The sequence below is a fragment of the Onychostoma macrolepis genome, chromosome 05 (genome assembly GCF_012432095.1).
Source record: "Onychostoma macrolepis isolate SWU-2019 chromosome 05, ASM1243209v1, whole genome shotgun sequence".
NCBI lineage: Eukaryota > Metazoa > Chordata > Actinopteri > Cypriniformes > Cyprinidae > Onychostoma > Onychostoma macrolepis.
The window spans coordinates 2,055,001-2,082,311 of record NC_081159.1 but is presented as its reverse complement, the minus strand read 5'-3'; the positions used below and the strand labels follow the sequence as shown (position 1 = coordinate 2,082,311).

The 27,311-nt window shown below is 35.5% G+C and overlaps 2 protein-coding genes across 2 annotated transcripts in view; one reads left to right on the top strand and one right to left on the bottom strand.

The window, feature by feature from the left end:
* Positions 1-337: 337 nt before the first annotated feature.
* xbp1 (X-box binding protein 1) lies at positions 338-3,392 on the top strand. The gene is given in 6 exon segments (XM_058777660.1): positions 338-684; positions 1,397-1,493; positions 1,596-1,712; positions 1,828-1,908; positions 1,911-1,994; positions 2,479-3,392. Coding segments are annotated over 6 exon segments (1,122 nt in total). The 5' UTR covers positions 338-493; the 3' UTR covers positions 3,031-3,392.
* A 7,924-nt stretch (positions 3,393-11,316) lies between these two features.
* Positions 11,317-27,311, bottom strand: part of LOC131541121 (coiled-coil domain-containing protein 60-like) — a 32,620-nt gene continuing 16,625 nt past the window's right edge. The window contains exons 8-15 of the mRNA XM_058776675.1: positions 22,964-23,054; positions 21,129-21,354; positions 18,534-18,621; positions 17,757-17,840; positions 16,402-16,527; positions 14,876-15,037; positions 14,375-14,564; positions 11,317-12,577 (exon numbers count right to left, since the gene is read on the bottom strand). Of these exons, the coding sequence (XP_058632658.1) occupies positions 12,470-12,577; positions 14,375-14,564; positions 14,876-15,037; positions 16,402-16,527; positions 17,757-17,840; positions 18,534-18,621; positions 21,129-21,354; positions 22,964-23,054 (1,075 nt within the window). The 3' untranslated portion in view covers positions 11,317-12,469. The remainder of the gene's footprint in view (positions 12,578-14,374; positions 14,565-14,875; positions 15,038-16,401; positions 16,528-17,756; positions 17,841-18,533; positions 18,622-21,128; positions 21,355-22,963; positions 23,055-27,311) is intronic.

Sequence of the window (27,311 nt, the reverse complement as noted above, 5' to 3'; positions counted from 1 at the left end):
AAATCAAAGGCACGAGATTAATTGAATAACTTAAGTTTCACATAAAGAAGAAACCCCACATAATGCTTTATTTCTTCGTAAAAAAAAAAAATAATAATAACGTCTTTACCCCAAAATTAGATGCAATTGTGGCTAATTATTAATAGGGTCACACTTTTTAGGCAATGCAATTTCCAGAATGGTGACTTTTGAAGAATTTCTGAAAAATTTTCCATATCAATAATGTATCATGAGTGTGAAGGAATAAGCGTAAACACGAAAATTTCATCAGCAGCTTTAACCCAAGGAAAGATTGACGTACAAATACGTCAGTGATCCCGGCAGCCAATCACAGCGCACCACGACGCTAGAAAAAGAACGCGAGCGTCTCCGCTCCTGCAATTTTCAGACATCGAAGGGGGAAGATACACAAGGAATTAAGACGATTTTCGGACCCCTAAACAAATACCGAAAGGGGTCTTCACACAGATCCTAAACCAGAAAACCACACAACATGGTCGTAGTTACAGCAGGCACCGGAGGAGCCCATAAAGTCCTCCTGATATCGGGGAAACAGAGCCGCTCCATATCTGTCATGATCCCGAACCAAGCCTCTTCAGACTCGGACTCCACCGTCTCCGGTGCACCGCTGCGCAAACGGCAGAGACTCACTCATCTGAGCCCGGAGGAGAAAGCGCTGAGAAGGTGAGACGAGATGGGATTTAATGTCATCAGTTTTTTAAACCGAGATAATTCACGAGGGATGCAATATCTAGTTTTAGACATTTTCATATATCAACGTTATAGTATGTAAATCTAGGCAATTAAACCAGTTTGACCCTTTCATATGGAAGAATTTGAATCTGAGCCAAGATCAGTGGGTTTTGCCGGTCAGTCCCTCCCCCTCTGAATCAATATACCCACATCTGCCTGCGTGGCAGGAACTCGACTGCGCATGCGCCGTTTCCTCAAAACTGGCTGACCTGCCAAAATTGGTTTGCTTCGTGAAATGGATTATAAAATAATTTGCAAAAACAGTTTTTATCAGAGTTTCAAAGATCAGTTTTTTTTTTTCATTGTGCATTCCACTTAATCTCCATCAAACTGCAGTTGGGTTAGTTTGATTAGGTTAAAAAAAATAACTAAAAAGTACAGCTAACACACAAACAACAATAAAAAAAAAAAAAAATTGTTAAAAATTAAGCATTTAAAAATGCTATGTTTTTGCAAATAAACTCTTCATGCATGCACACACACACACATCTATCTATCTATCGATCTATCTCAATCAGTCATAATTTTATAAACGCAAATACAAAAAATACGTTTCCCACCGTACCATATAAATCCTATGTTTATTGTTTAGCCAAAACATGTATGTTTAATAGCTGTGATTTTTTTAATTTTTATTTTTTAGGAAACTGAAGAACAGAGTTGCTGCACAGACTGCAAGAGACAGAAAAAAGGCCAAAATGGGGGAGTTGGAGCAGCAAGTCTTAGAGTTGGAGCTCGAGGTACTTTGACTCTCATCTTGGATTGTTTGCTTCCCTTTTTTTTTTTTTTTTTTTTTTTAATCTGTTTCGAGGAAAGATTTAATTTCGACATGTTTTCCACAGAATCAGAAACTTCACTTCGAGAACAGATTGTTGCGAGAGAAGACGAGCGATCTGCTCGGTGAGAATGAGGAACTGAGACAGAGACTGGGGTTGGATACTTTGGAAGAGAAAGAAAAGGTAAAAAATAAAATTGGTTGTGACCCGTGCTCGTGTTGGTTAAACAGGCGGTTACAGGAGCTGAAGAGTGTTGTTTTTATTCCCCGTCCCGCTAACGCCTCTCATTCTCTCTCAGGTTCAGGTACTGGAGTCCGCGGTGAGCGATTTGGGTTTGGTGACCGGGTCTTCTGAGTCAGCAGCACTCAGGCTACGTGTGCCTCCGCAGCAGGTGCAGACCCAGCAGTCCCCAAATCTGAAGACTTCACCATGGATACTCACAGCCCTGGCCCTTCAGACTCTGAGGTGAAGATCCTGCAGCTTTTGGGTTTCGGAGGAGTTGATCATGTGACCCTGTACCACAAAACCAGTCAATTTTTTTGAAATCGAGATTTATACATAGCTTTCCATTGATGTATGGTTCGTTATGATCGGACAATATTTGGCTGAGATGCAACTATTTGAAAATCTGCAATCTGAGGGTGCAAACAAATCAAAATAGTGAGAAAATCGCCTTTAAAGTTGTTCAAATGACGTTCTTAGCAATGCATATTACTAATCAAAAATTAAATTTTGAGAGATTTACATTTTTGAGATATGGAACATGATTTTTACTTAATATCCTAATGATTTTTGGCATAAAAGAAAAATGTATCATTTTGACCCATACAATGTAATTGTTGGCTATTGCTACTTATGAGTCCAGGGTCTCACATTGCATTGACCGTTCTGTCTTGTGCTTTTGCTGTACCGACAAAATCTCACTTTTAATCATCTTTTCATCCTGCAGTCTGATCTCTTGCTTGGTATTCTGGACATCCTTGACCCAGAGCTCTTCCTCAAGACAGAACTCCCAGAAGCACAGGAGCCAGAGCTTGTGCTGGATGCAGGTGCAGGAGAGCAAGTACCTGCCTCCCCATCTGCAGCTTTGGGGCCCGCACCAGTTAAGCTGGAAGCCCTTAATGAACTGATCCACTTTGACCACATCTACACCAAACCCGCCGAGGTGGTGAGCGAGGAGAGCATTTGCGACGTCAAAAGCGAGGATTCCGTCACCTTCTCCGAGGTCGATGAAGAAATCGAGGTGGAAGTCAAAGACGAACCGGAGGAAGTGGTCATCCCTGCGGTGGATCGGACTCCAGACGCGGTTGACGACTTCTTCTCTGACGCCTCTTCCTTCAGTGGCTACGAGAAGGCTTCGAATCTGACGGATGCTTACAGTGACTCTGGATACGAGAGGTCTCCTTCCCCCTTCAGTAACATTTCATCCCCCCTCTGCTCCGAGGGCTCTTGGGATGACATGTTTGCGACTGAACTCTTCCCCCAACTGATCAGTGTCTGAAGGTTGCATACAATATACACCTGCCTTTGCTCTTTTATTGTAAGTGATTGCCATGAGCTTCATAGTGATAGTACGACAGTAGCATGTACCTACTCTTGCAGTTTAGACCAAAGGCATTGCTTTAAGGCTTCTGTTGTAATAACGCACAGAACTTGCGGCGACTCTGTACAGTTGAAGTGCAACTCAGTATTTTTTGTTGGGGAAGGGGTTGGGGGCTAATTGTTTTTAAAAGTAGATCTATTTATTTGTGTATCTCTCTTTTCCAGAGTTTACTGTAACGTAATCCGTCTGCTTATTGTACAACTTAATTTTATTGTAAATGCTCTCCTTAATCATATCGCATTAAAAAAAATTGCATTGCATCTCATGCGTTGAAGTCTGATTTTGGTGTGAATTTGAACTCTTATCTTCTGCTTCGTTACACAAATTTTTAGCTGCTTTTTAAAGAGACCCCAATTTTTTTTTTAGACTGTCATTTACTTTCCTTGACACTGTTCCAAACCAGTTTTGTCTTCTGCAGAACACTGAAGACATTAATTTAAAAACAAAAAAAAAAAAACATCAGATCTCATTGACTTTCACTGTGTTTCCAAAATCTCTTTTCTGTCCCACAGAAGAAAGCCAAACAAGTTTGGAACAACATCATGGCAGTTTTATTTTTGGGTGAACTTTTTATTTAATTTTTTTTTTTAGTCAAATTTTTGGACTAAGTAACCACCAAAATGTGTGTATAAACTGGATAACAGAACCATTAACTTGAACATACCATACGCTTTGCATGCAAAATGCTCGTACATAAGGCGAGAACCACAATCTATAGTATTTTTAGTTACTGCCCTTTGGGACTTTGCCATCTGCTTTCTGTACTTTTCTAAAACAAGAGGTGATAAGATAGGCTTTTAGAGTAAATGATTACACAACGGCCATCGTTTATCTGATCACATCAATGCGTAAGCTAGCAAGAGGTTCCGTTCTTTTTGCAAAGGGTTTCTAAATAAACCCGTTGAAACGTTATCCGAGTTTGTCAAACATGTGGGCATTTAATGTAGTGTATTATGACTGTAGGATGGTTTACACCTTGTTATCTCCAGGCTAATTCAATCAGCTTGGTTTTCCAGTGCAGGGTGGGGACTGGGGACGAGGGCAATTCTCCAAATCCCCTCAAGGGCTTAAATTCCAGACGACGCCTCTTTAAAAGCTATTTTGACGACCTGATTTTCCTCTTTTGCAAGACCAACAATTTCACTGTTGTAGGTAAGTTGTTCCTCCATTACAATATTTACCTACACTACCATTCAAAGCTTTGGGGTTGGTGACATTTGTTAATGTTTTTTTTTATGCTCACCAAGGCTGCATTTATTTGATTAAAAATACAATAAAAACAGCAAAATTTTAAAATATATTAACACAACTTAAAATAACTTTTCTATGTTAATATATTTTAGAATGTCATTTATTCATGTGATGCAAAGTTGATTTTTTTCAGCATCGTTACAGTGTCACATGACTATTTGAAAATTATTCCAACATGCTGATCTGGTGCTCATGAAATATGATCATTCTTCGAGTTAGAAACAGAAATCTTTTGTATCTTTATAAATGCCACTTTTAAAAAAATTTAATGCATCCTTGCTGAAGAAAAAACATTAGTTTTTCTATAAAAGCTCATCTTACTAAGCCCAAACTATTGAACGGTAAAAAAATGCAAGTCAGGTATGTGATGGTTTTGTCTTACAAACACAACATTTCACCAGTCGTCCTTTTTCTGAGGAAATCTCCCTTCATGCACTTGACATTTTTGTAATACTACGATGTGGTACATCTGGTCTCAACACATCGGGTGAAGTCGCTGCTGATGTAGATTGTGGGTTTTTGTTTCATCTAACATAGATATTTTAGAAGCAAGATATACACAGAATTGGCGTACTATATAATGACATTAATGATTATGGATTGGTCATACACACGATGTCATCTGTAATTCCAAAAAATATTTATAGGCCTGTATACTTTGCTATGTACTAAAGCACAGGCTCAAAATAGAAGGTCTTAAAATGACACTATCATCACCTTGGGTGATTGAGATAAATCCTATAGCTCTCATCTTACAGTCACGGTTACAGCAGTTATATGGAGACCAGCAGCTGATGGACACTGGGAAATACCCACAAATGCCCCACCGGCCTCGGTTTCAGGGACTATCCGCCATCTGACTTTGATAAGGAAAATGGAAAAATGACAAACTACCACATTATATTTCTCTTTTTCTATTTGCGTGCATTCGGAAAACACACCACCACAATGCTAGAGCGATTTCTGAGGTATTCTGGGTGTTTTTGGCTCATTGATATGCAGTGTTCTGGGTGGTTCGTACTGCCCCGAGTCCATTCTATTGCCCATTTATTGTCCAGAAAACTGAAGCATATCTTGAAAAAGTAATTAATCCAAAACCTTCATCTTGCCTGACGTCAACACAAACGGCATTGTATTTCTCAGCACTGAAACATGCATCAGATCAGAAGGAGAAACGTGCCGAGATGTATTACGGATCAAAGTCAACTGTGGAAAAGCATTTGAGCAGAAGAGTTTTTCAGCTCAGAGGAGGATGAAAAAAGACACGTGATGCATGAGGTCAAGTAGGGCAACAGCTTTCACAGGCATTAACTTCTCAAGTCTTTTTGAGTTTTGTGAAAAATACAATTATATTTACTGAAACTCGCACCAAATGTCTTAAAAGCATCTGGAACCAAAAGTATCGATCAATAGCATTGCATGTATTAACTTGATATCTCACCTCACACTAGGATTTTAATACTTTAACCAATGCAGTTAGTATTAATTAAGCTAATTTTCTTAATCCTAAGTGAATGGCAGAAGAACTGTCAAATCACGACATATTAGTTCATGCCAAACGAAACATGGAAACATTGAAGCACCAGTCTTTCCTGAACAGGTGTGTGAATAACGCCTGGTTTCAAACTGACTCGGTGTGTCACCATAACTAGAAATACAAGCTTACAATGACAAAAAAAAAAAAAAAAAAATTTGGTTTGGTTTTCCTTCTTATCCTAAAGAATCATGAGGTCTAGAGTGTTAACTTTATTGCCAAGAGGTTTACAATTCTATTTTTATATGTTTTCAGCCTTAAATACCCCTAGCTGTACTGCTCTTCTACAATGTCCACGTGTCCATCTTTTAAATCAGTCCTGGTGTAAATTTAGTATGTGTGTGTGTGTGTGTGTGTGTGTGTGTGTGTGTGAGTAAGTGTGAGTGAGGGGGAAGGTGTTAACACCGTCCACGTCAAGATGACCAAAACGGGAAGAATAACCGAGATGAGACAGCTTTGTCTCACTCTCCGTTCACTGGAAATCTACACTCATTTCCTGTATTTCTTAACTCATGCTATGTGTGCTCATGCAGAAACAAAGATTATAATAGTTAGAAATATCTTTTCAGACTGTCTTAGTAAAGTTATGCAACAATGCAAAACTAATAGCAAATGTACCTACGCTGCTGTTTAGCTAATTGTTGATTACTTATTTAGGAGGCACTTAAAAAAACACCAAGACAGCTTATGGTTAGGACAACAGAGATATAAAATACCTGGTAAAAGCTATTCGTTAACATACTTTTTTGGTAATATTTTGAATTTATTTTTATCATTTACATTTTGTTTTCATTTCCATTTGAGTTTTGTTGTGTTTTTGTCATTTGTATTTGTTTTTGTTTAACAAACTTTTTTATTGATTTTTATTTCAGTGATAGTTATTTTCGTATATCAAGTTAAACTAAACTACTTTTTTTTATATTTAATTTCAGTTGTAATTTATATTATTGCAAAAGTTTTTTAAAAAATTTTTTATGGCTTTAGATTTAGTTGACTATAATAACCCTGAATAATCAGAAAAAAAAGCAAAAACAGTTGACAGTAGCCACTGAAATAGTATGGAGTACAAAAAAATAGTACTATGGAGGTTTTATGTGTTCAAAAGAAGAAAGACAGGTTTGGAACAACTTGAGGGTGAGTAAAAGATGACAGAATTTTCTTTTTTCTTTTTGGGTTAACTGTCCCTTTAAGGCACTTACCTGCTAAACATATGGACACTGCACTTACAGAATTACGTTAAAATACAACAGATTTGCACAGAATTCAAAGACGTGTCATTTCTGTACAAATCTCAACACAATCCCTGTGTTTCACATGTTTGTTTGCTATAAGAGTAAAGCTCAATAATGAATTCTACAAAAGTTGCCCTACAATCAACACATAAAATGCTGTTTAGAATCCATTTGGGCCTCTCAACAGTGTACAAATGACATAGCCTCTCTGGATAAGTGTATTCCACAAGGCCTGAGTGTTGATCTTGATCACTTTTGGGATTGAATTGGTAACTTTTAGCTGCTAATTTAACAATTGTATCTTCCATTTCATGGCTGAGGCAGCATGCTGTTTAGTCAGTATGAACTGAGGGAGGTAAAGACTGATTAAACCACATTCTGCTGTTTCCATGGTTTCATTTCCTGAACATGTGACAGCTCATATCATCAAATCACACATTTATCAAAACAATCAACCACTACGTCCCTGTAGAAAGTACACGAGATTGCATCATGCTGAGACAACAACGGCACACTATGCAATGATTTGGAGTTTTGCTAATGTTATTAATCAGACAGGATGACTAACAAAGACAAGAATAAGTGTTTAAAAGCCATTCTTATGTTTCTTCAATTTAAACTAAACCTTGTATATTGATTTACCATTAAAACCATTGAGAGGAGGTCAAAGTTCATCAACAAGCTGTAGTGCTCACTAGCCAGTGAGCAAGATAAGACAAGACCAGGGTTGCCAAATCCACCTGAATTAGTCTGCTTTTAAACTACTGCAAGCTGATTTTTGTTTCATAGTTGAACTTGAGGGAGACTTCTTCCAAAAACATAAAAAGTCCCCAAACCTTTGAATATGCCTTATTGAAAAATAGTGTCTAATATTTGAAACATTTAATGCTGCTATTTGTGAAAGAGACTGTAAAATATTATTATTAAAATCAAGATCATTGGCCTTGTTTGAACTATTTTTTTATGACTTGGCAACCTTGTACAGGACACTGAAATCAGATTTATTTTGCTATCTTTTTTTCTAATCCCAATTGTTTTAAGACTACACTCGCATGCAGTTGTTTATTCAGCTGAAAATTAAATGAACCTTTAGTTAAGGTGTGGATTTTAGCACTCGAGAACTGAAGGAAGCAGGAAGAAGTATTACACAACTTTTCCTGTAAAGATTAAAAAACAGTTTTTCTAGTTGGGGCATGAGTAAACACTCTTCCTTAAACTACCAGGAACAACTTAATGTTTGAAACGACCTCTGTTTGAAATGAACTCTGTTTGAAATGTAACATCAAACAGACACCGAATGATCACCACAAAACCACAAGTGTTGAGACTGAAACAAAGGCATGTCTTTTTTATGCTTTTTCACAGAAAGACAAATCGATTTTAGTGTGGTTGAGTTTCCTGTGCTCTTGTCTTCTTTACTCACTGTGGTTAGCGTGTGGTGTCGTTCATACTAGAACAAAGCACATTATATCTTGCGTAGAGTTGATGAGATGGACTTTGCAATCACATTCTAACACATTGTGGCCATAAAAAGGCCAATAAAAATGTGATATAATTTGTTAATGTATATATGTGGTCACTTATTAAATTTAAGCTCCTGTAAAATGTTTGAGGGCTGCGCCGGGGGTCAGGTCACAGTGACCTCACTGATATTGACATCACCGCTGTGACACCATCAGAAAGTTCAAGACCATCACAGTGTCATAACGACTTCTGCGGGAATGTTGCCTGACAGGCTTTTCCAATAACGTACGCTATATTGCCAAAAGTATTGGCACCCCCTTCAGATGAACAGGTTTGACTACTTTAGTAATTTCCATGAGTACAAATCTTAATGTTTAAGCATATAATGATATTCTAGGGAATTGTGTGCTTCTAATTTTAAAGCAACAGTTTGGACAGGACCCTTTTCTATTCTAACATGACAATGCCTCTGTGTATAAGGCAAGGTTCAAAAAGAAATGATTGATTGAGTCAGTGTGGAGGAACTTGACTGGTCTGCAGAAAGCCAAGTCCTGATCCAAGCTGAACACCTCTGCTGTGACTTTAAATGCAGATCTTGAGCCAAAAGCTCATCACCAAACACCAATGACTTGTACATATGGGATACAGTCATTTTAAACGCTTCCAAAACTGTTGCAACAGAGATGGAAATGCAATTTTTTAAATACATGAATTATGTTTCCATCTTTGTTGCCTCAGTTTTGGAAGTGCCTTTTCTGTTCTAAAGAAGGGGGTGTGCCAATACTTTTGTCCATATAGTGTATGTACAAGTCATTGGTGTTTGGTGATGGGTTTTTGGCTCGAGATCTGCATTTAAAGTCACAGCAGAGGTGTTCAGCTTGGATTAGGACTTGGCTTTCTGCAGACCAGTCAAGTTCTTCCACACTGACCAAATCAATCATTTCTTTTTGAACCTTGCCTTATACACAGAGGCATCGTCATGTTATAATAGAAAAGAGTCCTGTCCAAACTGTTGCTTTAAAAATTAGAAGCACACAATTCCCTAGAATATCATTATATGCTTAAACATTAAGATTTGTACTCATGGAAATTACTAAAGTAGTCAAAACTGTTCAATAGAAGGGGGTGCCAATACTTTTGGCAATATAGTGTATATGGATTCCTAAAATTTTTTTTTTTTTTTTTTTTCTTTTAAATATGGGTTCTCTATTTGAAATGGGCCACATGGAAAATGAACTAGATTTAAGTGAAAATGAATTTAAATGGTACTATATTAAAAATAATTTTAAGTTTTATTATATAAACATTACCTGAAATAAAAGTAAATATTTAAACAAATCTTAAACTTGTTTTATTTTAGATGATAGCCAAGTCATTTCACATTTTGCTTAGCTTTAAGTTGAAAAATAACCAACACTAAAACTGAAACTAATTAATAAAAATGATTAAAAAAAAAATACTAGACATATTGGGGTGGGGGTATATATATAAACACTTCCATTAAAAATAAGGTTTTAAAATAAGGTAAGTTAAGATAAAATAAGGTAATTAAGGTTCTTTGGATTTTTTTTTTTTTTTTTTTTACGTTTAACATGTTCTTTTCTTGTACTCACAAAGACTGCATTTATTGGATCAAAATACAGTAAGAACAGTAATATAATGAAATATGTAAAATAGCCGTTTTCTGTTTTAATATGCTCTAAAATGTAATTTATTCCTGTGATGACAAAGCTGAAGTAGAATTTATGCTGATTTGGTGCTCAAGAAACATTTCTTACTATTAGAATTCTTTGATGAATAGAAAACTCAAAAGCATTTATTTGAAATAGTTTCGAAATGATATATAATTGGACCATGTTTCTTTATAGATTAAGATTTGATTTGATTTTTTTAAATAAAAAAGAAGTTCAAGGTCTAAAGTTCATTATATCATGTGACTGAAGATAATGTTGGACCAATTTTCCATCCGGTGTATATCTGGAGGGGGCTGCTGGTAATTGAAGAGTAAATATTGAATTTTCCTATAAAAGAAATGAGACTGCGGTGAAGCGCAAGGACAGGCCTCATTTCTCGGCACACTCATGCAGACAAACAACCGAGCGGACTCATGCCCATATGTGCACACACACACACACACACACACACACACACACACACACACACACACACACACACACACTCTCTCTGTTATGTTGCTCAACCTGTTAATTTGAAAACACATTAAATAAGTCATCTTCCAAATGCACAACCTTCTGTCTCCTCTCATGCCTCTCAAATTTAACATTTCTTTTTAATTGCCTGGCAGAAACATGTACTAATGTAGCTAAATTGCAGCATCCTTTCAGAACAACAAACATAATGCAACAGCTAACGTGTCTGTGAGGAGGAAAAGCATAATGCAATCCGCAGAAATCCCACAATCCTGAAAGAGGCGGAGACGTGTCCCGGACACAGACGCTGAGGCATTCAAATGTCTGGAAAACAGCACGGCTCCCTTCCCTTTACCCATCATGCCCCTGGGTGAACTTTGACCCCAGGGCTTCTCCCACTAAGGGGAAAAACAGGACAAGCTTATCACGGTGGATAAGAAATTCTGCTTTATACTTAAAACTTTTTAAAGGCACACGCACGGGTCATGCTAAGAGTGACGAGTTTATCAGACGTGCTTTATTTGTCAAATAGTGTCTTTAATGCCAGAATGAATGAAACAAATAAGTTCCAATAACATAACTTTTACACAGCACAACATGAACTGAGTGGGATGAGTAAATAGAGATGGATTTGTGCTGTTTGCGTTGGCCAAGCGATTTGGCCACAAATGGATGTCTGCCATCGGTGACTGTGACTTTAGACTCAGTAGTGGCAGTAAAAATAACTCATGAATGACTCAGAAAGTGTATTACCCCTTGAGATATAATCCAAATATGCTTTTGAACAAACAGAGAAGGGACAGAACATGAAAACTGACCACAACAACACTGACATACTGCCTAGCATTTTGTTAGAAAGATGGGTTACACTTTATTTTAAGGTGTCCTTGTTACAGTGTAATTATGCATTTAAGTACTGAGTAATATTCATTAATTACATGTACTTACTATATGGTTAGGGCTCGGCTTAGTGTTACTTGCATGTAATTATGCATAATTTATTATTATTATTATTATTATAGTAAGTACATGTAACATGTAACGAGGACACCTTAAAATAAAGTGTTACCGAAAGTAGACATTGATAGAGAAATTAATATAAACATACTGGCACAAAGTTCACATCCTGTTAAGAACATCATATTTTCATATCCCAAAATCAAATAAATAATAAATTGCATAACGATAATGAAATCTATTTTTGTCCTAACAAGATTTGCATTGTGACATTATTTTCATGAAAGTTTACCTCTAGACTCTCTTCACTGTAATGCCAAAAATCTCAAACTGTAAATTACAGTAATGAGAATCTACTTATTAAATTAAAATGATTTAATAATTTAAAAATAGCAATTATTCATAAATTTAAATATAATACATAAATAATTAATAAATGCATAAAATTATTAACAAATTAAATTATTGTGAGCACTTGAAAGGACATTTTAAAATTGTAAAAGGAAATGAATAATAACATAATGATCTGTTGAAAATGAATTGAATAGAGTGAATAATTTCAAAAATAATGTCAATGCAAAAACTACAAAAATAATTTTCATTTACTTATATTTTACTATATTATAGTTTACATATATTATAATATTATATTCAATTATTTCTTATTTGTACTCTTGATTTTGGAGTAACATATTACTTAGATCACCTGACCGCTTTAAAAAAAATGTAAAAAGGCAAAAGAGAGTGGATTACAGGTTATGTGCAGCACTCTTGGTGGTCTGTGATTGGTTGATTCTGCTGTGTAACCACGAGTCGTACTCTGCTTTGGGCATCTTCACCACATTCAGCCTCACTATCTGCAAATGACAGGGAGAAAGATAAAAGAGCACTTCTCATAATTACCAGCCACTGGCACCCTAACCTCCCAGTTCCTGACAATAGCTTATTACACACTGAATAATCTGTCATTATACGGACCAAATGCCTGGTTGTTACCGGCGTCCTGTCTGGACAAGATTTGAGGGTCAGCAACATTTTGGCAGATACAATTAAAGGAGAAGAAAAGCTGGGGAAGCTGAGACACCTGAAATCTAAAACACATTATGATGTAGATTAAATATAACTCAGCCGACTATCCTCAGCGTGTTAGTTAAACTTTAAGCATGTTACATAAATATAACAAGAATTCTGTCACACGTATGTTGTTTTAAACATGTATGTTATTATTTTTGGAACAAAAAGGTTGACCATAGTAAAAATAACTAAATGGCATGAGGGTAAATAAATACCCTAGTGAAAAATAAATATGCTAGTATGCTACAAATACATTTACATATTTATGTACCCTGCAATTGTACTTTTGGTATACTAAACTGGTATACTTACAAGTCTTAAAGTATACTAGATTTGAACAATTAATTTTGTGCTTAATGCACTTTAATTGTGCAGAAGTAGTGCTGATTGTGCTGAAGTGGAACTATTGCATGTGTACTTCAGGTGCACTTTAAATATCTTGCATTTAAAGACTGATATTATACCAATCCTTATCAATAATGACATTAAAATACATTTTAGGCTTAATAAGAAGAAATATCCATTGTGCACAAGGAATACTCCAAATAAAGTTTAATTACAATTAAGCAATAGGTCAGAAAATATGTTAACAGATTTGATCTGTACTTAGTATGAAATAACTGTATTTTAAATATATTACTTTTTTATTAGGGTAATGACAAGTAAGCCAATTAAAACAGCATAATCATGACACAGTAACTGAGAGGGGTTTGTTTAGGTGCTAAAGACGGCTTAATAATTCTGAAGCAAGCTGATCAAAACACCTCATTAAAATGATTTGATGTATTTATCCTTGACAAGATCATTATCACACTGATAAGATGAAGTGCCACGCTGATCCGAAAGGAAGTCTTGCTAATGAAATTGCAGTTAATCTGTTGGAGAAAGAGACTACAGACCAGAAAGAGTAGAAAACTGCAACTAACAGTTAATTAGTTCCTTCTAGTATTCATACTAGTCATTTGACATTAAACGCTCAAGAATTAGCACACAGGACATTTTGTTCATGAATTATATTTCTACTGACATTTGAGGTCCGTAGGATTTATTTTTAATGTTTTTGAAAGAGTTTAGCAAAAACAGCATTTATTTGACACAGAAATTGTGTAAAACTCTTTACTGTCACTTTTGGTAAATTTAATGCATCCTTGCTGAATAAAAGTATTAATTTCTTTCAAAAGTGTAGTGTATGACAACCCATATAGTGTGAGATATTATACAGACAACAATGTTGAAAACAGTTGTGCTGCTTAATATTTTTGTGGAAACATAATCCTTTTTTCAGGATTTTCAGGATAAATAGAAAGAACAGCATTTATTGTTACATTTTATATGTCTTTACTGTCACCCTTGCAGAATGAAATGATTGTTTTATTAAAAAAAAAAAAACTCCACTTATTTTGAAATGCTATGACATTTATGCATTTTTAAATGTGTCTTTCGTCTACAAATATTGGTCCACTGCAGGATTAAAGATGGCCCAGATATGTTGCAGCCACTGAATCGTTTCTCTGAAGTAAAACATTAATGAGTGACAGCAGAATGCAGCATATCATATTAATAAAAGTGTTGTCTTGTACCTCTATAGCCACACACAGATCAGGACAGCAGAGCTCCCACGGCTGGAGGGAGGTTAAGATCCTCAGAAAGTTGTGTGGGTGGAGTTGTATAGCGTGGCCATCTGTAAATCGACTCAGTTTCTCCAACAAACGTGCAACCCTCCTGTCTGAGTGTTTGATGGAGGCCAGATTACTGAGAAACGCTGAGAGCCTTCAGCAGACACGCACAAACACACACACACACACACACACACACACACACACAAGGACTGTGTTAGTGTAATGTTACTGTAAACAGCAATGTTGAATGCATATACACACACACACACACACACACACACACACACACGCTCCTGCACCTGCAAGCATCCTGTAGGGTCATTAATGCTAATATTTGGCAAACACATACACACACACACACACACACACACACACACAGCACATTAAGTGGTTTTGCATCTGTGTTCTCTGGAGGATTGGAAGTGACGCAGACCATTAAACATTCGCTGAACACACACACACCACTGAGTGCTGTATGGATCCTCAGTGCTGTCAGGGATGTTTGAGTCTGGCGCTCTTGGAGAGACCACAGATGTTTCGGAGGTCACAGCAGAACGGATTCGTCCACGGGACAGCATATTACAAAGACAGCGGTACCTCTGGACTCCAAAATCCCATCTCTTCCTAGAAAGAGAAACAGTAAGAGGAAAAAATAAATAATTAAAAGGAGATGTATTCACATGTGTCACATCACTTTTGCTGAGACACTGTAAGAGGTTCTTCGTTTTGTTGAGATTTTTTAATTCTATCACTCTCTGCTTACTGTGAAATTCATTATTTATTGTTCATTATTTATTGTTGCTACTTTTCAAACAACTTTTTACAGTATATACAGATTTTAAAGATTTACCCGTATCCCAAATCTTCTTAATTAATTCATTTTTTTTGTGTGAAAATTATGTATCAGTATACACTCTAAAAAAAAAAATTGTGCTATATAGCACTAAAAGTGGTTCTTGGCTCGTAATCATAGGGGAACCACTTTTGGTGCTATATAGCACCATATCTTTAAAGGTGCTATACAGCACCTTTGTCAAATGGTGCTATGTAGAACCATAAGAGGTGCCATATTGCATTGTATTTCTTCAACAAAAATGGTGCTAAACAGCACCAACAGTGGTTCTTTGGCTCGTAAAGAACCTTTAAAGGGGCTTAACAGGTTCTTTGTATGGCAGTGGTGCTATATAGCACCTTAATCACCCCAAAGAACCACTGAAGAACCGCTGAGGAACCGTACAGGAGCTTAACAGGTTCTGTATATGGTAGCGGTGCTATATAGCCCCTCAGTCATGCCGAAGAACCGCTGAAGAACCACTGAAGCACCAAGATTTGGTGCTATACAGCACCAAAAGTGGTTCCCCTAAGATTACGAGCCAAATAACCACTTTTAGTGCTATATAGCACCAAGAGTGTACACACACACACATCAAATTCGTTTTTTAACTTTGTATTTTACATTTTTATTTTAATTAATCTAATTTTAGTAATTTTGTGGTATTTCTATTAGTTATATGTCTTTTAAACATCTATACACTTTTTTTTAATTTTTTTTACAATTTTTATTTCAGTTTTAGTTTGTTATTTTAATGCATTAATTGAAAATGAGAAATGTTGCTTTACAACTTCAAATATTTTATTTTCAGCTAATGTTTATTTCAGGTAACATTTTAAAAGTTTTAGTTTTAGTTAACTATTTTAACCCTGTGCATAACAAGTGGGAAAATATTATTATGCAATATTGCAATATTATTATATTATCGTGTTTATTTGGGCAGTGAAAAAACTAAATAAAACAATCACAGAATTCTTATGTAAATCTTTATTCTTCTAAAATTTGTCTTATTTGTCTTCTAAAATTCTTATGAACATTTTAGAAGACAAGTAAATTAGCGAGAGTGTGAAAAGTGTGTTTAGTTGAACAACTGCTGTATATAAAAGTCCAAAAAAATCCTTGTTCCTCAGTGTGGTGGAAAAAAACAACAACTCACTTCGCACAGCGGTCCAGAGCATCAGATAAATTAAGTGTTAACTCTTCTGCTATGTCCACAAAAGATGCCTTCATCCCACACAACATGACTTCCTTCTTGTGGATGAGTTGGGCAGTGGCAGGGGAACTAATAAAACACAAAAGAGCAATAAAAAGAAATGCATTAGTAATTTCTTTTGGTACACAACAAAGCTGCCTTTACATGAGCAGAACACATGTGAGGGATGTACAGCATGCATCAGAGGACAAGCACACATGAGGATTGAACAGTGAATCTATGGAGCAGTTTCAGATGGCACTGTGCACTTTTGCACAACAGCTTAGACAAGAGATGAGGGAGGAAGGCCATTGCACACTGATCCATGCTGTTTACTTCCCACAAACTGTCTGTAATCTACAACTTACTATGGTAGGTGGAGTTTACGAAAGCAAAGGCCAATGCAAAAGGCCTACAGCTGTACTGGTGCATGACATGTGAATGAGAAAATAATTAACAGGTAAAACTAGCTCCTTAAAGTGAACAACAACACTTCTTGCAGTGTAATATTTTTTCTGTATCAAGTTACCATACCGTTCAAATGTTTGGGTCAGGAAAATTAATACTTTTCTTCAGCAATGATGCATTAAATTGATCAAAAGTGACGGTAAAGACATGTATTTAGTTCCGATGTGGCTCCAAATCAGCATATTAGTATGATTTCCAATCGATCATGTGACAACCAAAACTTTAAAATATATTAAAATAGAAACCAGTTCCATTAAATTGTAAAAACATTTCACAGTATGACACTTTTACTGTATTTCTGATCAAATAAATGCCAACTTGGTGAGCATAAAAGACTTGTTTCCATGCTCGTTAACAAATGTGACCCTGGACCACAAATCCAGTCATAAGTCGCTGGGGTATATTTGTAGCAATAGCCAACAATACATTGTATGGGTCAAAATGATTGATTTTTCTTTTATGCCAAAAATCATTAGGATATTAAGTAAAGATCATGTTCCATGAAGATATTTTGTAAATTTCCTACTGTAAATACATCAAAACTTAATATTTGATTAGTAATATGCATTGCTAAGAACTTCATTTGGACAAATTTAAAGGTGATTTTCTAAATATCTTGATTTTTTTGCACCCTCAGATTCCAGATTTTCAAATAGTTGTATCTCAGCCAAATATTGTCAGATCCTATCAAACCATACATCAATGGCAAGCTTATTTATTCAGCTTTCAGATGATGTATAAATCTCAATTTCTAAAAATTGAGCCGTATGACTGGTTTTGTGCTCCAGGGTCACAAATGGCCTAAAACGACCTGATGGTCATTTTAGTAATTCTGGGAACAGCAGACACACCTCTGCACTCTCTGAGATCCCGTCTTCTCTCCAGCTGTGTTTTTCTGTGTCTTGCTCTCAGGATGGACTTTGACTGACGTATCGCTGTATCATAATGGAGACAACTGGTCACATGAAATCCCACAGTAAACGCATCACAGCAATCAGGGGTCATCACGTTCTCTCATGCCGATCAAATGATCTGATAACCAATAATATACTACAGACATCAGTGAACAAATGAACTGTGGCATTTTAGTGTGTGTGTGTTTACCATAGTGAAAAATAAATATACTAAAATGCATTTGAAATACATTTATTTCATGATAAGTATACTACAAATACATTTAAATGAATAAAAATACCCTGCAATTGTACTTTCAGTAGGTTTACTAACCTGGTATACTTAAAGTCTGCTCAATTATGCACTTTAATTGTGCTGAAGTTCAACTAAAGATATACTGAAGTCTATCTGATTGTGCTGAAGTGGAACTATTGCAAGTATACTTTAGGTACACTTACATAAATAAAGTCAGTAGGCCTACACACACACACACACACACACACACATATACATACATACATATATATATATATATATATATATATATATATATATATATATACATACACAATTTAAAAATATATATATATTTTAATATATATTTTTTTTTTATTTATACAATTTTATAAATATTAACTGTTAAAATTAGTGAGAACATTGTTAGTACAGTCTTCTATAATAATTATATAATAATTATATACTTATAATAATATCTGTCTCTTGTGCTAGTTTACCTGTCTGAAGCGGATGTGAGTTGTTTATCACAATAACAGCAGGTTTTAAGAACACTCTGGTACACTTCTTGAAGGAACTTCTGGAGATCTGAAAGATATCAACAGATAAAAGCACAATTTATTTCATAAATCCAAGTTTTACAACGAGGCAATAGGCCTATTCTAGTCATAATGGGTTACAAATACATAAGTAGGCTAGTTCCATTTCCGTTCCGTATGTTCTGATATTTATGCTTTTACTTAAGACACTCTTGTTTAATATTCTGCAAAACTCTCTTCTTTATAATTTCTTCAAATCCATCATATTTCTCCAACTAGAAGTAGCGTGGATGTGTAAATGATCCTCGCGCGCCCTCTGCTGGACGACAGATATTTCCACACACAGAAATTACTACAGCATCCACATAAACAGAAGATGACAGCAGAAATTAACATTCAGTTCGTATATTCATCTAATAACAGATTTATCACCATGAAAATACCATCTCCCTCAAATACAACACTTCATTAACTGAGACAAAACACATGCATCTTGAGTAAAAATGAAGTTTTCATTACATAAAATAAACTGGGATGCTGTTGGAGACAGATGAAAAAAGACATAACTCTTGAATAAACTGGTTGGCTTCATGCCTCATAAATACAAACTATAAGGATGTCATTTTCAGATTGATTATCTATTAATAATATATAGACTTATTAAATTGGGAGATTAATCACGCCTATATAAGCTTACATAATAAATAATGAATGTTCACGCTGATTCTTCCCATCAGTGATGATTCTCAAATACATTCTCATGCAGCAGGTTTTATCCCAAACCCAATTAAACCAGCAACAATAAAACTCCAGTAAAGAGGGATATCTTCAGAGTCCAGCTCTTGGATTTCACCCTTAAATCGTTTGGATTAGTCCCTCGCTCGATTAATTGGCACGACCAAAAGAGGCTTTATTAGGCCTTTTGATTTAGTTTATAGAAAATGAAATAAACTGTAATGATTGAGCGAAAACAAAGGAAGCATTGCCGAGCTCCCGAGCTTTAATCAGGACTCACTACTTCTCTTTGATCTGCTCTGTGGGGTCTAGAGAATTTCAGCTAATCATCTTCAGGCAAAAATGCAGGACACCTGTAGTGTGCATTAGGCCCCTGTCACACAATGGGCCCAAATAAGCGCCACAGGAGCAGAAAACAGCACAGTGCATCCATGCATCTAAAAACCAGGGAAGCATTCTTCAAAGATTCACAGTCGTGACAGAGAGGAAAGATTTGCACTCGCAAACTAGATTTTTTCCAAAATAAGATTTCACGGGGGATAGAAAAGAAACTATCATGCCGACCGAAGAGCTTTCCTGAAAGTGTCTTTATCAAACCTCAAATCCAAATCCCATGGATTCTTATTTTAGTCTTTCTTTGTCGTGAGAACCAAACAGCACAGCGCTGAAGTGCATGATGGTGATGATGATGATGATGATGGGATGCACTGTTGCCATGACAATGTGCTACATGTGATTGTGCGAGCGAGGCAAGTGACAGTTGAGTTGGCAGTGAGATGGGAAAGAGATAACACTCGTTTTGTGCTCCACCCATCAAGAACCAGACGGCGGTGAAAGTCACTCAGGCTGTGAATGCACGAGTGTGTTTATCTGTATCGGTTTCACAGCAGATGTGTTGTGTTGTAAATGGCCACAGAACATATTTTCGACTTGCTCAGTTCGTGAAAACAACTGTGTGCAAATATGTCATTTGATCAAAACTACTGTTGTATTGTTAATATTATTATAACATCTGTTTTCTATTTTGAATTATAATTTATTCCTGTGATGCAAAGCTGAATTTTCAGCATCATGATCCTTCAGAAATCACTCTAATATGCTGATTTGCTGCTCAAAAAAACATTTTTGATGTTAAAACAGTTCTGCTTAATATTTTTTGTGTGACACGTTTTTCTCCCAGGACTCTTTGGTAGATAGAAAGCTCATTTACAGCACTAATCTGAAATAGAAATATTTTGTAACATTATAAATATCTTTACTGTCACTATTTCACGAGTCCTTGCTGAATAAAAATACTACCCAAACCTCTGAATGTTAAAGTAGACTAATGCACTGAAAAAAAAAAAAAAAATGATACAAGGTAAGTGGTTGCAAAAAATGTATTTTAGCTACATTTAAATAAACAAATTATACTGAAAGTTAGTCAACTAAATTTGTTTATTTAAATGTAGCTGAAATAATTTGAATGCAACCACTTACCTTAAAAACAAAACATTTTTTTCAGTGTGTATTGTATAAAAAGCCTAATTAGAATTTTATAAGATGAAGTCATTATAAATAGACTATATGACAGTTTAATGTACTGTTCCAAACAGTTTGATCATTTGATTTGTGATTCATGTCCACTTGGTAGCTAGATTTCCATTATAGGCTTCTGATAGACTGCAGTTCTAGAGATCATTTTTTATATTCCTATAAAACAGTCAAACTGTGTCATCTTCTTGCATGCCTAAACCACTTAAAAAATCACGGAGCTCTAAAGAGCTCATGTAAATCAGACAGAGTCATGATTGAAGCTGAAGGTTAACCAGTGTGACCTACATTCTGATGACGAAGGATCAGAATCGGATTCTCGCACGCTCAGAGTCTCCATGGCCTTGGTGTAAACAGACTCATCACAGGTGTGATCTGGAGCCGGAGCCAAAGACAACAAGCTGCCCGCTGATGACCCCGTTACTGAGGAGGAAAGCACACTGAGAGCGGAGGTCTTCCAGAGCTGTTGTCTCCCTGAAGAAACTCGTAATGGTCTGGATGTGAGATGCCGCGTCTGTTGGAGAGGAAGCAAAGTCAATCTCCTGAAACACGTTGAGGTCACATTTCAACCCAAAATAAAGAGAAAATTACATTTTTTCTTAAAGAAAGTGAAGCCAGTTCAGGATCATTCTAATTACTTTTTCATGACTTTATTTTCAATGCAACAATGCACATCCTTCTACAGAATCACCCCAGATCCTCTTTATTAATTAATATATTTAGAATTGTAAACAATACTAGAAATGATTATACATATTAAATATTAAACACACACACAAACTTATATAAATATTTTTGTTTACATAATATATGTGTGTGTATTGTCACACACATGCATGTATATATTTAAGAAAAATATGTTACGTTTATATATTAAATATATTTATATGATATAAATTATATGAATATAAATATATACACGTAAATATTTTCAAAATATATGCTGTATGTGTATGTATTTATATATACATTATAAATATACACACATATTATGTAAACAAAAACTTTTATTTTGGATGCGATTAATCGCGATTATTCGTTTGACAGCACTAATATATATATATATTCATTTCTTTTGATTATAAAGTGGAAAATGACCTAGATATTTCAATAGATTCATGCAAAAAAAAAAAAACAACAACAACAAAAAAATCTCTAAAATTGTATGAAATTATGAAAAAAAAAGCAAGAAAAAGAAATGACGCTCTATATTTGTATTGTACGTGCTCATTAGTCATTTATTAGATATATTTATCCAAAGCGCCCTGCATTATACCTGGAGAAACATTTGAAAGGCTACGTTTGGAAAAGCATAGTACTAAAAAATAATTTGTAATATCTCCAAATTCATTCATTTAATTAGAGCCACTTTTAACTTTTTCTAAATAAAGGGAGAATAACAGTGTGCAGATCTTTTTTGTGTTACCTGATGAATTTTTTGATCTTGCACCTGGCCAAGATGCTTTGGACGTGCATACTTTGAAATTTCTTATAGAGATATAATAAAGAGGTCATCTGACAAGAATGCACAATCCTGCTATACTGAATGTTTGAATTCTTTCACACATTATTTTTGCGCTATAGAGTGTCTAGCATACAGCATGCTAGTATTGCATTGCAAACACCCACACTGCAAAAAAAAAAAAAAAAAGTTGAGCCAACTTAAAAATTTTAAGGCAACCAGCTTCAGCAGATTTTTGAGTTTTCTCAACTTGTCGTTTTAAGTTTATACAACAAAAATTTGAGAATCTCCCACAAAAATAAGTTGAAGCTGATTGCCTTAAAATTTTAAGTTGGCTCACTTTTTTTTTTTTTTTTTGCAGTGCAAGTGTCTTGATCAAGGCCACAGTGGCGATGATCACTCGGTTACCAGCTCAGATGTTTCGCCATTAAGCCACCCCACATAACTGTTGTGCAAAACGGGTGTTTAAACAAGTTTCTTCCAACAGACGGTGTAATTAGCCCTTTGCTTATTTACTGTGTCTTCCAGAAAGCAGCTAATGTTGCACACTAGTCTAAACCCGGTGGCATGCTTAAGGAGAACACATTGCTTCACAGAGCTCCAGCAGAGCCGCAGCAACACAAACATTTCAGTGTGAAAGAGCCGATTTGGAGGAGAAAACCTTCGGCGGGGCGATAAACTGCTCCCACTTGGCCTCTATTGCCTTTTCTTTATTCAGTCTCTTTATCGTGGTTCTGCTCATTCCAGGGTCCCTGAAAGATACAGAGAGAGAGAGAGAAGGACAGACACAGACAGATAAAGACACATACGGAATTTCTTGACATATTAATTATTCACGTGATCTCTCCATAATGCGCTCGCCCTATTATCAAAACTGTATATGTCACCTTGAGAGGACAGAAAGAAATAGAAGGACGGAGCAAAACAAGTGCGCACATCTCAAGCTCTCTCTCCTCCTGGCTTGGGTCTTAACGGCGGCTGATAAAGTTTCATTATTTTTTGTAATATCTGCTCTCTGCCGTGCTGTACCGTTTTCCCATAAAGCTTCACTTTATTGGAAATTGGATTCTGGGATGGCAGAAACCCCTCCAGGCTCTTCTGGGAGACGCTTCTTACAATCTCTCTCCCTCTTTTTTCCATTTGTTTTGGCCTCGCTCTCTCCGTCCATCACTAGCACCAACCTGTAGCTCCAGGAGATGAAGGATTAAATTGTCTCCTTGCTCTTTTTCCTCTGTATCTCTCTATTTAACACCACCTAAATTCCATGGTTTCATCATTTCTCCATTAACTCTGATCCTTGTTGTTCCAGTTCGCTGTTGTTCCTGTAGGATCTCATTAGTGGTGATGGCTAAGGTAAGTATCACCGATAGTGATTTGAACAAACCCCTGAACCCAAGTATAAAACTTTGGCGCAGTATTTGTGCAGAGATGAATAATACCTCGAACCATAGGTTTGTTGAGGATAATTTGCATACACAAAGAACACTTTAGCAACTGCACCCTAAAACACTTCTTTTAAAGTATAAAGGCGGCTTTTTATTTTAATGTACACTACCATTCAATAATTTGGGGTCTATAATAATTTATTTATTTTTTGAACAACATGGCTGCATTTATTTGATCAAAAATACAGTAAAAACACCAATATTGTGACATATTATTACAACTTAAAAAACTTTTATTATTTTCTGATGCAAAGCTGAATTTTCATCATCATTACTCCAGTCTTCAGTGTCACACAGTCATTCAGAAATTATTCTAATATGCTAATTTGCCGCTCAACATTCATTATTTTCCATGTTAAAAGCAGTTTAGCGCTTTTGAGGAAACCATGATGTAAAATAACAGCATTTATTCAAAATAGACATTTTGTAAGCGTCTTAACTGTCACTTTTGATGATATTTATGCATATAGCAGTGTATACAGTGGCTGCCAGGCTCTGAAATATCTATATGAATCTGTGAACCCTTATAAAATATCGGATTAGGTCACAAGTGCTTGTATCCTAAAATATGAAGGTTAAAATATGGTACAAATCTAATTAGGTCATGACTTGAGGGGACACAATCTGGTTGCCTGTATTAGTGTGGGTCAGTCCACACACTACAATATGTAATATAGAGACCTTCCACAGTCTCTGTTTAACAAAGATGTGCATGTGTGTAACAATTTTTAGGTATTAAACTCAATTTTATGCATGAACAGACGTGTTGGCAATCACTACATGCACGCGAAACCAATTAAACTGAACCAGCAGGCACTTGTGAAAGAGGTTACACTTTCCTAAAATACAGGAAAAAGTGCTAATAAGCAGAACACAAAAGAGTAAAAGCCTGTTAAAAATTGCACCGCTGTACAATTGCACTACTCTGAGCAAAATCCCATACTACTGTGGTAAGGTTTTTTTTAATGCTTTTGAAAGAAATCTCACTTAAGATCACCAATTTAATCAAATATGCATTTATTATATAAAAAATGCAGTTAAAAACAGTAACACTTTACTTAAAGCCTTTATGTATAATGCATTATAAAAGTAGTTTTAATGCATTAATTAATTATGCCTTGTAGTACACCTCCTTTTACAATCTCATGAATAATTGATACATTGATACATGCCACAGTTGATACATTATAACACTTATCATTTCATTGTTAATGCATTTTAAATTTGGTTTTGATTATTTATAACAAGATATAATGTATTGCAACGCACATATGAATAATTACAATGCATCATACCATTTAATAACCCCTTTATAATGCATTATACATAAAGACTTTAAGTAGTGTTACCAAAAAAACTGTTTTCTAATTGAATATATCGTATAATGTAATTTATTTCTGTGATCAAAGCTGAATTTTCAGCATCATTACTGCAGTCTTCAGTGTCACATGATCCTTCAGAAATCATTCTAATATGCTGATTTGCTGCTCAAGGACCATTTCTGATTATTATCAATGTTGAAAACAATTGTGCTGCGTCATATGTTTATGGAAAATACAATACTTTTCTTTGATGAACAGAACATTAAAAAAACTGCATTTATCTGAATTTGAAATCTTTTGTAGCATTATAAATGTCTTTGCTGTCACTTTTGACCATCGCATTGCAATGCATCTGTTTCTAAATGTCTGTTTTAACTTACAAAATGCAAACAAATAGTTAAATGATGCTCTTGAAGACCACTGACCGACAAAAACAGATTCTGCAATGCTGTAGATCCTAAGTGACTTGGTCTATAATGTATATGGCAATGTCTCAACACACAAAAATCCTCTGAAACCACTGGTGGCCTATAAAGGAATGCTCCGGGCTGGTAATTTTAAGATTACAGGTTCAAACCCTGGAACAGCCAGTTCAAGTGCTAGAACACAGTTGTGCCCTTGAGCAAGGCAGTTAACTTTAGGTTATTCCGATGGGGATGGTCAATGCAGAAAGATGCTGTGGACAAAAATGTGGCTGCTAAATGACAAACCAGACCACTAAAAGCAGATTGACTGAACAGAACAACTGCATCTGAACCCCAAAATAATCACACTATGCTTTTTTGATATTTTATGGCAATTAAAATTTATTTCAATATCACCTACAAACCAAAACCTGTATATATATATATATATATATATATATTTGCTGCGTTTGCATATAAAGCAAATCAGAAAATAATGTTATCTTAACATGTTCATTGTTAAGACTGTCGGGTCATAGTTTATTATTCTGCACTGAATTGTCAACATCAGCTGAAATTCTACCAATTCAATGAGAGCAATGGTTTTTCAAATATTAGCCTGTTTAATTAAAGCAGAGCGTGTTTAAATTTGTTAAATTTTTTAAAGCACAATTTGCTTCACTTTGACTAAGGCTTATTTGCCTTGTGTGTGAAGGTTTTGGTTAATCCAGTTGCTACTGGAATGTAATGAGGATTAGTGTAAACTTGTAACAAGCTATACATAATACAAAGTTAATCATTTAATTTTGGAATCAGAATTATAGGAACTGTTGTGCTTCACAATTTACCTTTACAGTTTTTCTCAGTCGCTTTGGTGCATTTCTCGAATCGTCCTTAATATTTGCAAAGAAGTATGTACATTTCTCAAAACGATTCGTACAAACAGCACCGCACAATGGATTTCCTGCAAAAGCCTGTAACTTACTCAAAATCTTTAGTTCATCTCTCAAAAGTAAGTATTCATGTCAATGAACATATCAGTGCCATCAGAATTAAAAGTCCTTGTGTCATTGTTCACAAACAAAATAGTCAAAATGCTTAGTCATGTTGTCAATATAACAGTGCACTCTGTTAGTGTTACCTGATGTAAACTATGGACACAGTTTGTATGACAGTTACTGTATTGAAATGCAGAAGGCTGTGCTTCTTATGTATGCCATATATCCATTTCAAAAGTACAAATTTACACATTACTGTATGTGGGATATTGATCGAAAGAGACTGTTTCGAAATGTTTGAATTGTCGAGGATATGGTTGATCTCCCAATATTTAGCTGCACCCTTCAGCCATTGTAAGGCCATGATTGACAACATAGTCCACAATAGTGGCCCTTATTTCATCTGATATGCACCTCTGTCCTTGGCCTCTTCTGCCTCTTCCTCTGTACCCTTCCACCACGCATCCTTACTCCTCTTCTTCCTCTCGGCTGTTGACCCTGATCGTTTTCTGGATGTTCATCCATCGTCAGAATTTGTAATTCTTGTGTTGTCCTCTGTCTATATGCTTTCCAATTGAAGGTTCATATGTACCTTTGATCTATTTCAGAGAACTGGTTTATAATTGGTTGATCTATATTCTCTTCATTAGTGAAAGTCAAGATTCACTAGCACAGTTCCTGACAAATTTACAAAAAGTCTAATTCTACGTGTAGAAAATATGCTTGACAGTTTATGATAACTAGATCAACCATTTTGCATTTAATGACTTATACGATGAACTAATGACTAGATGTTTTGAGGGGTAAGACTATTGCACGGAGAACTATATAATACATTCC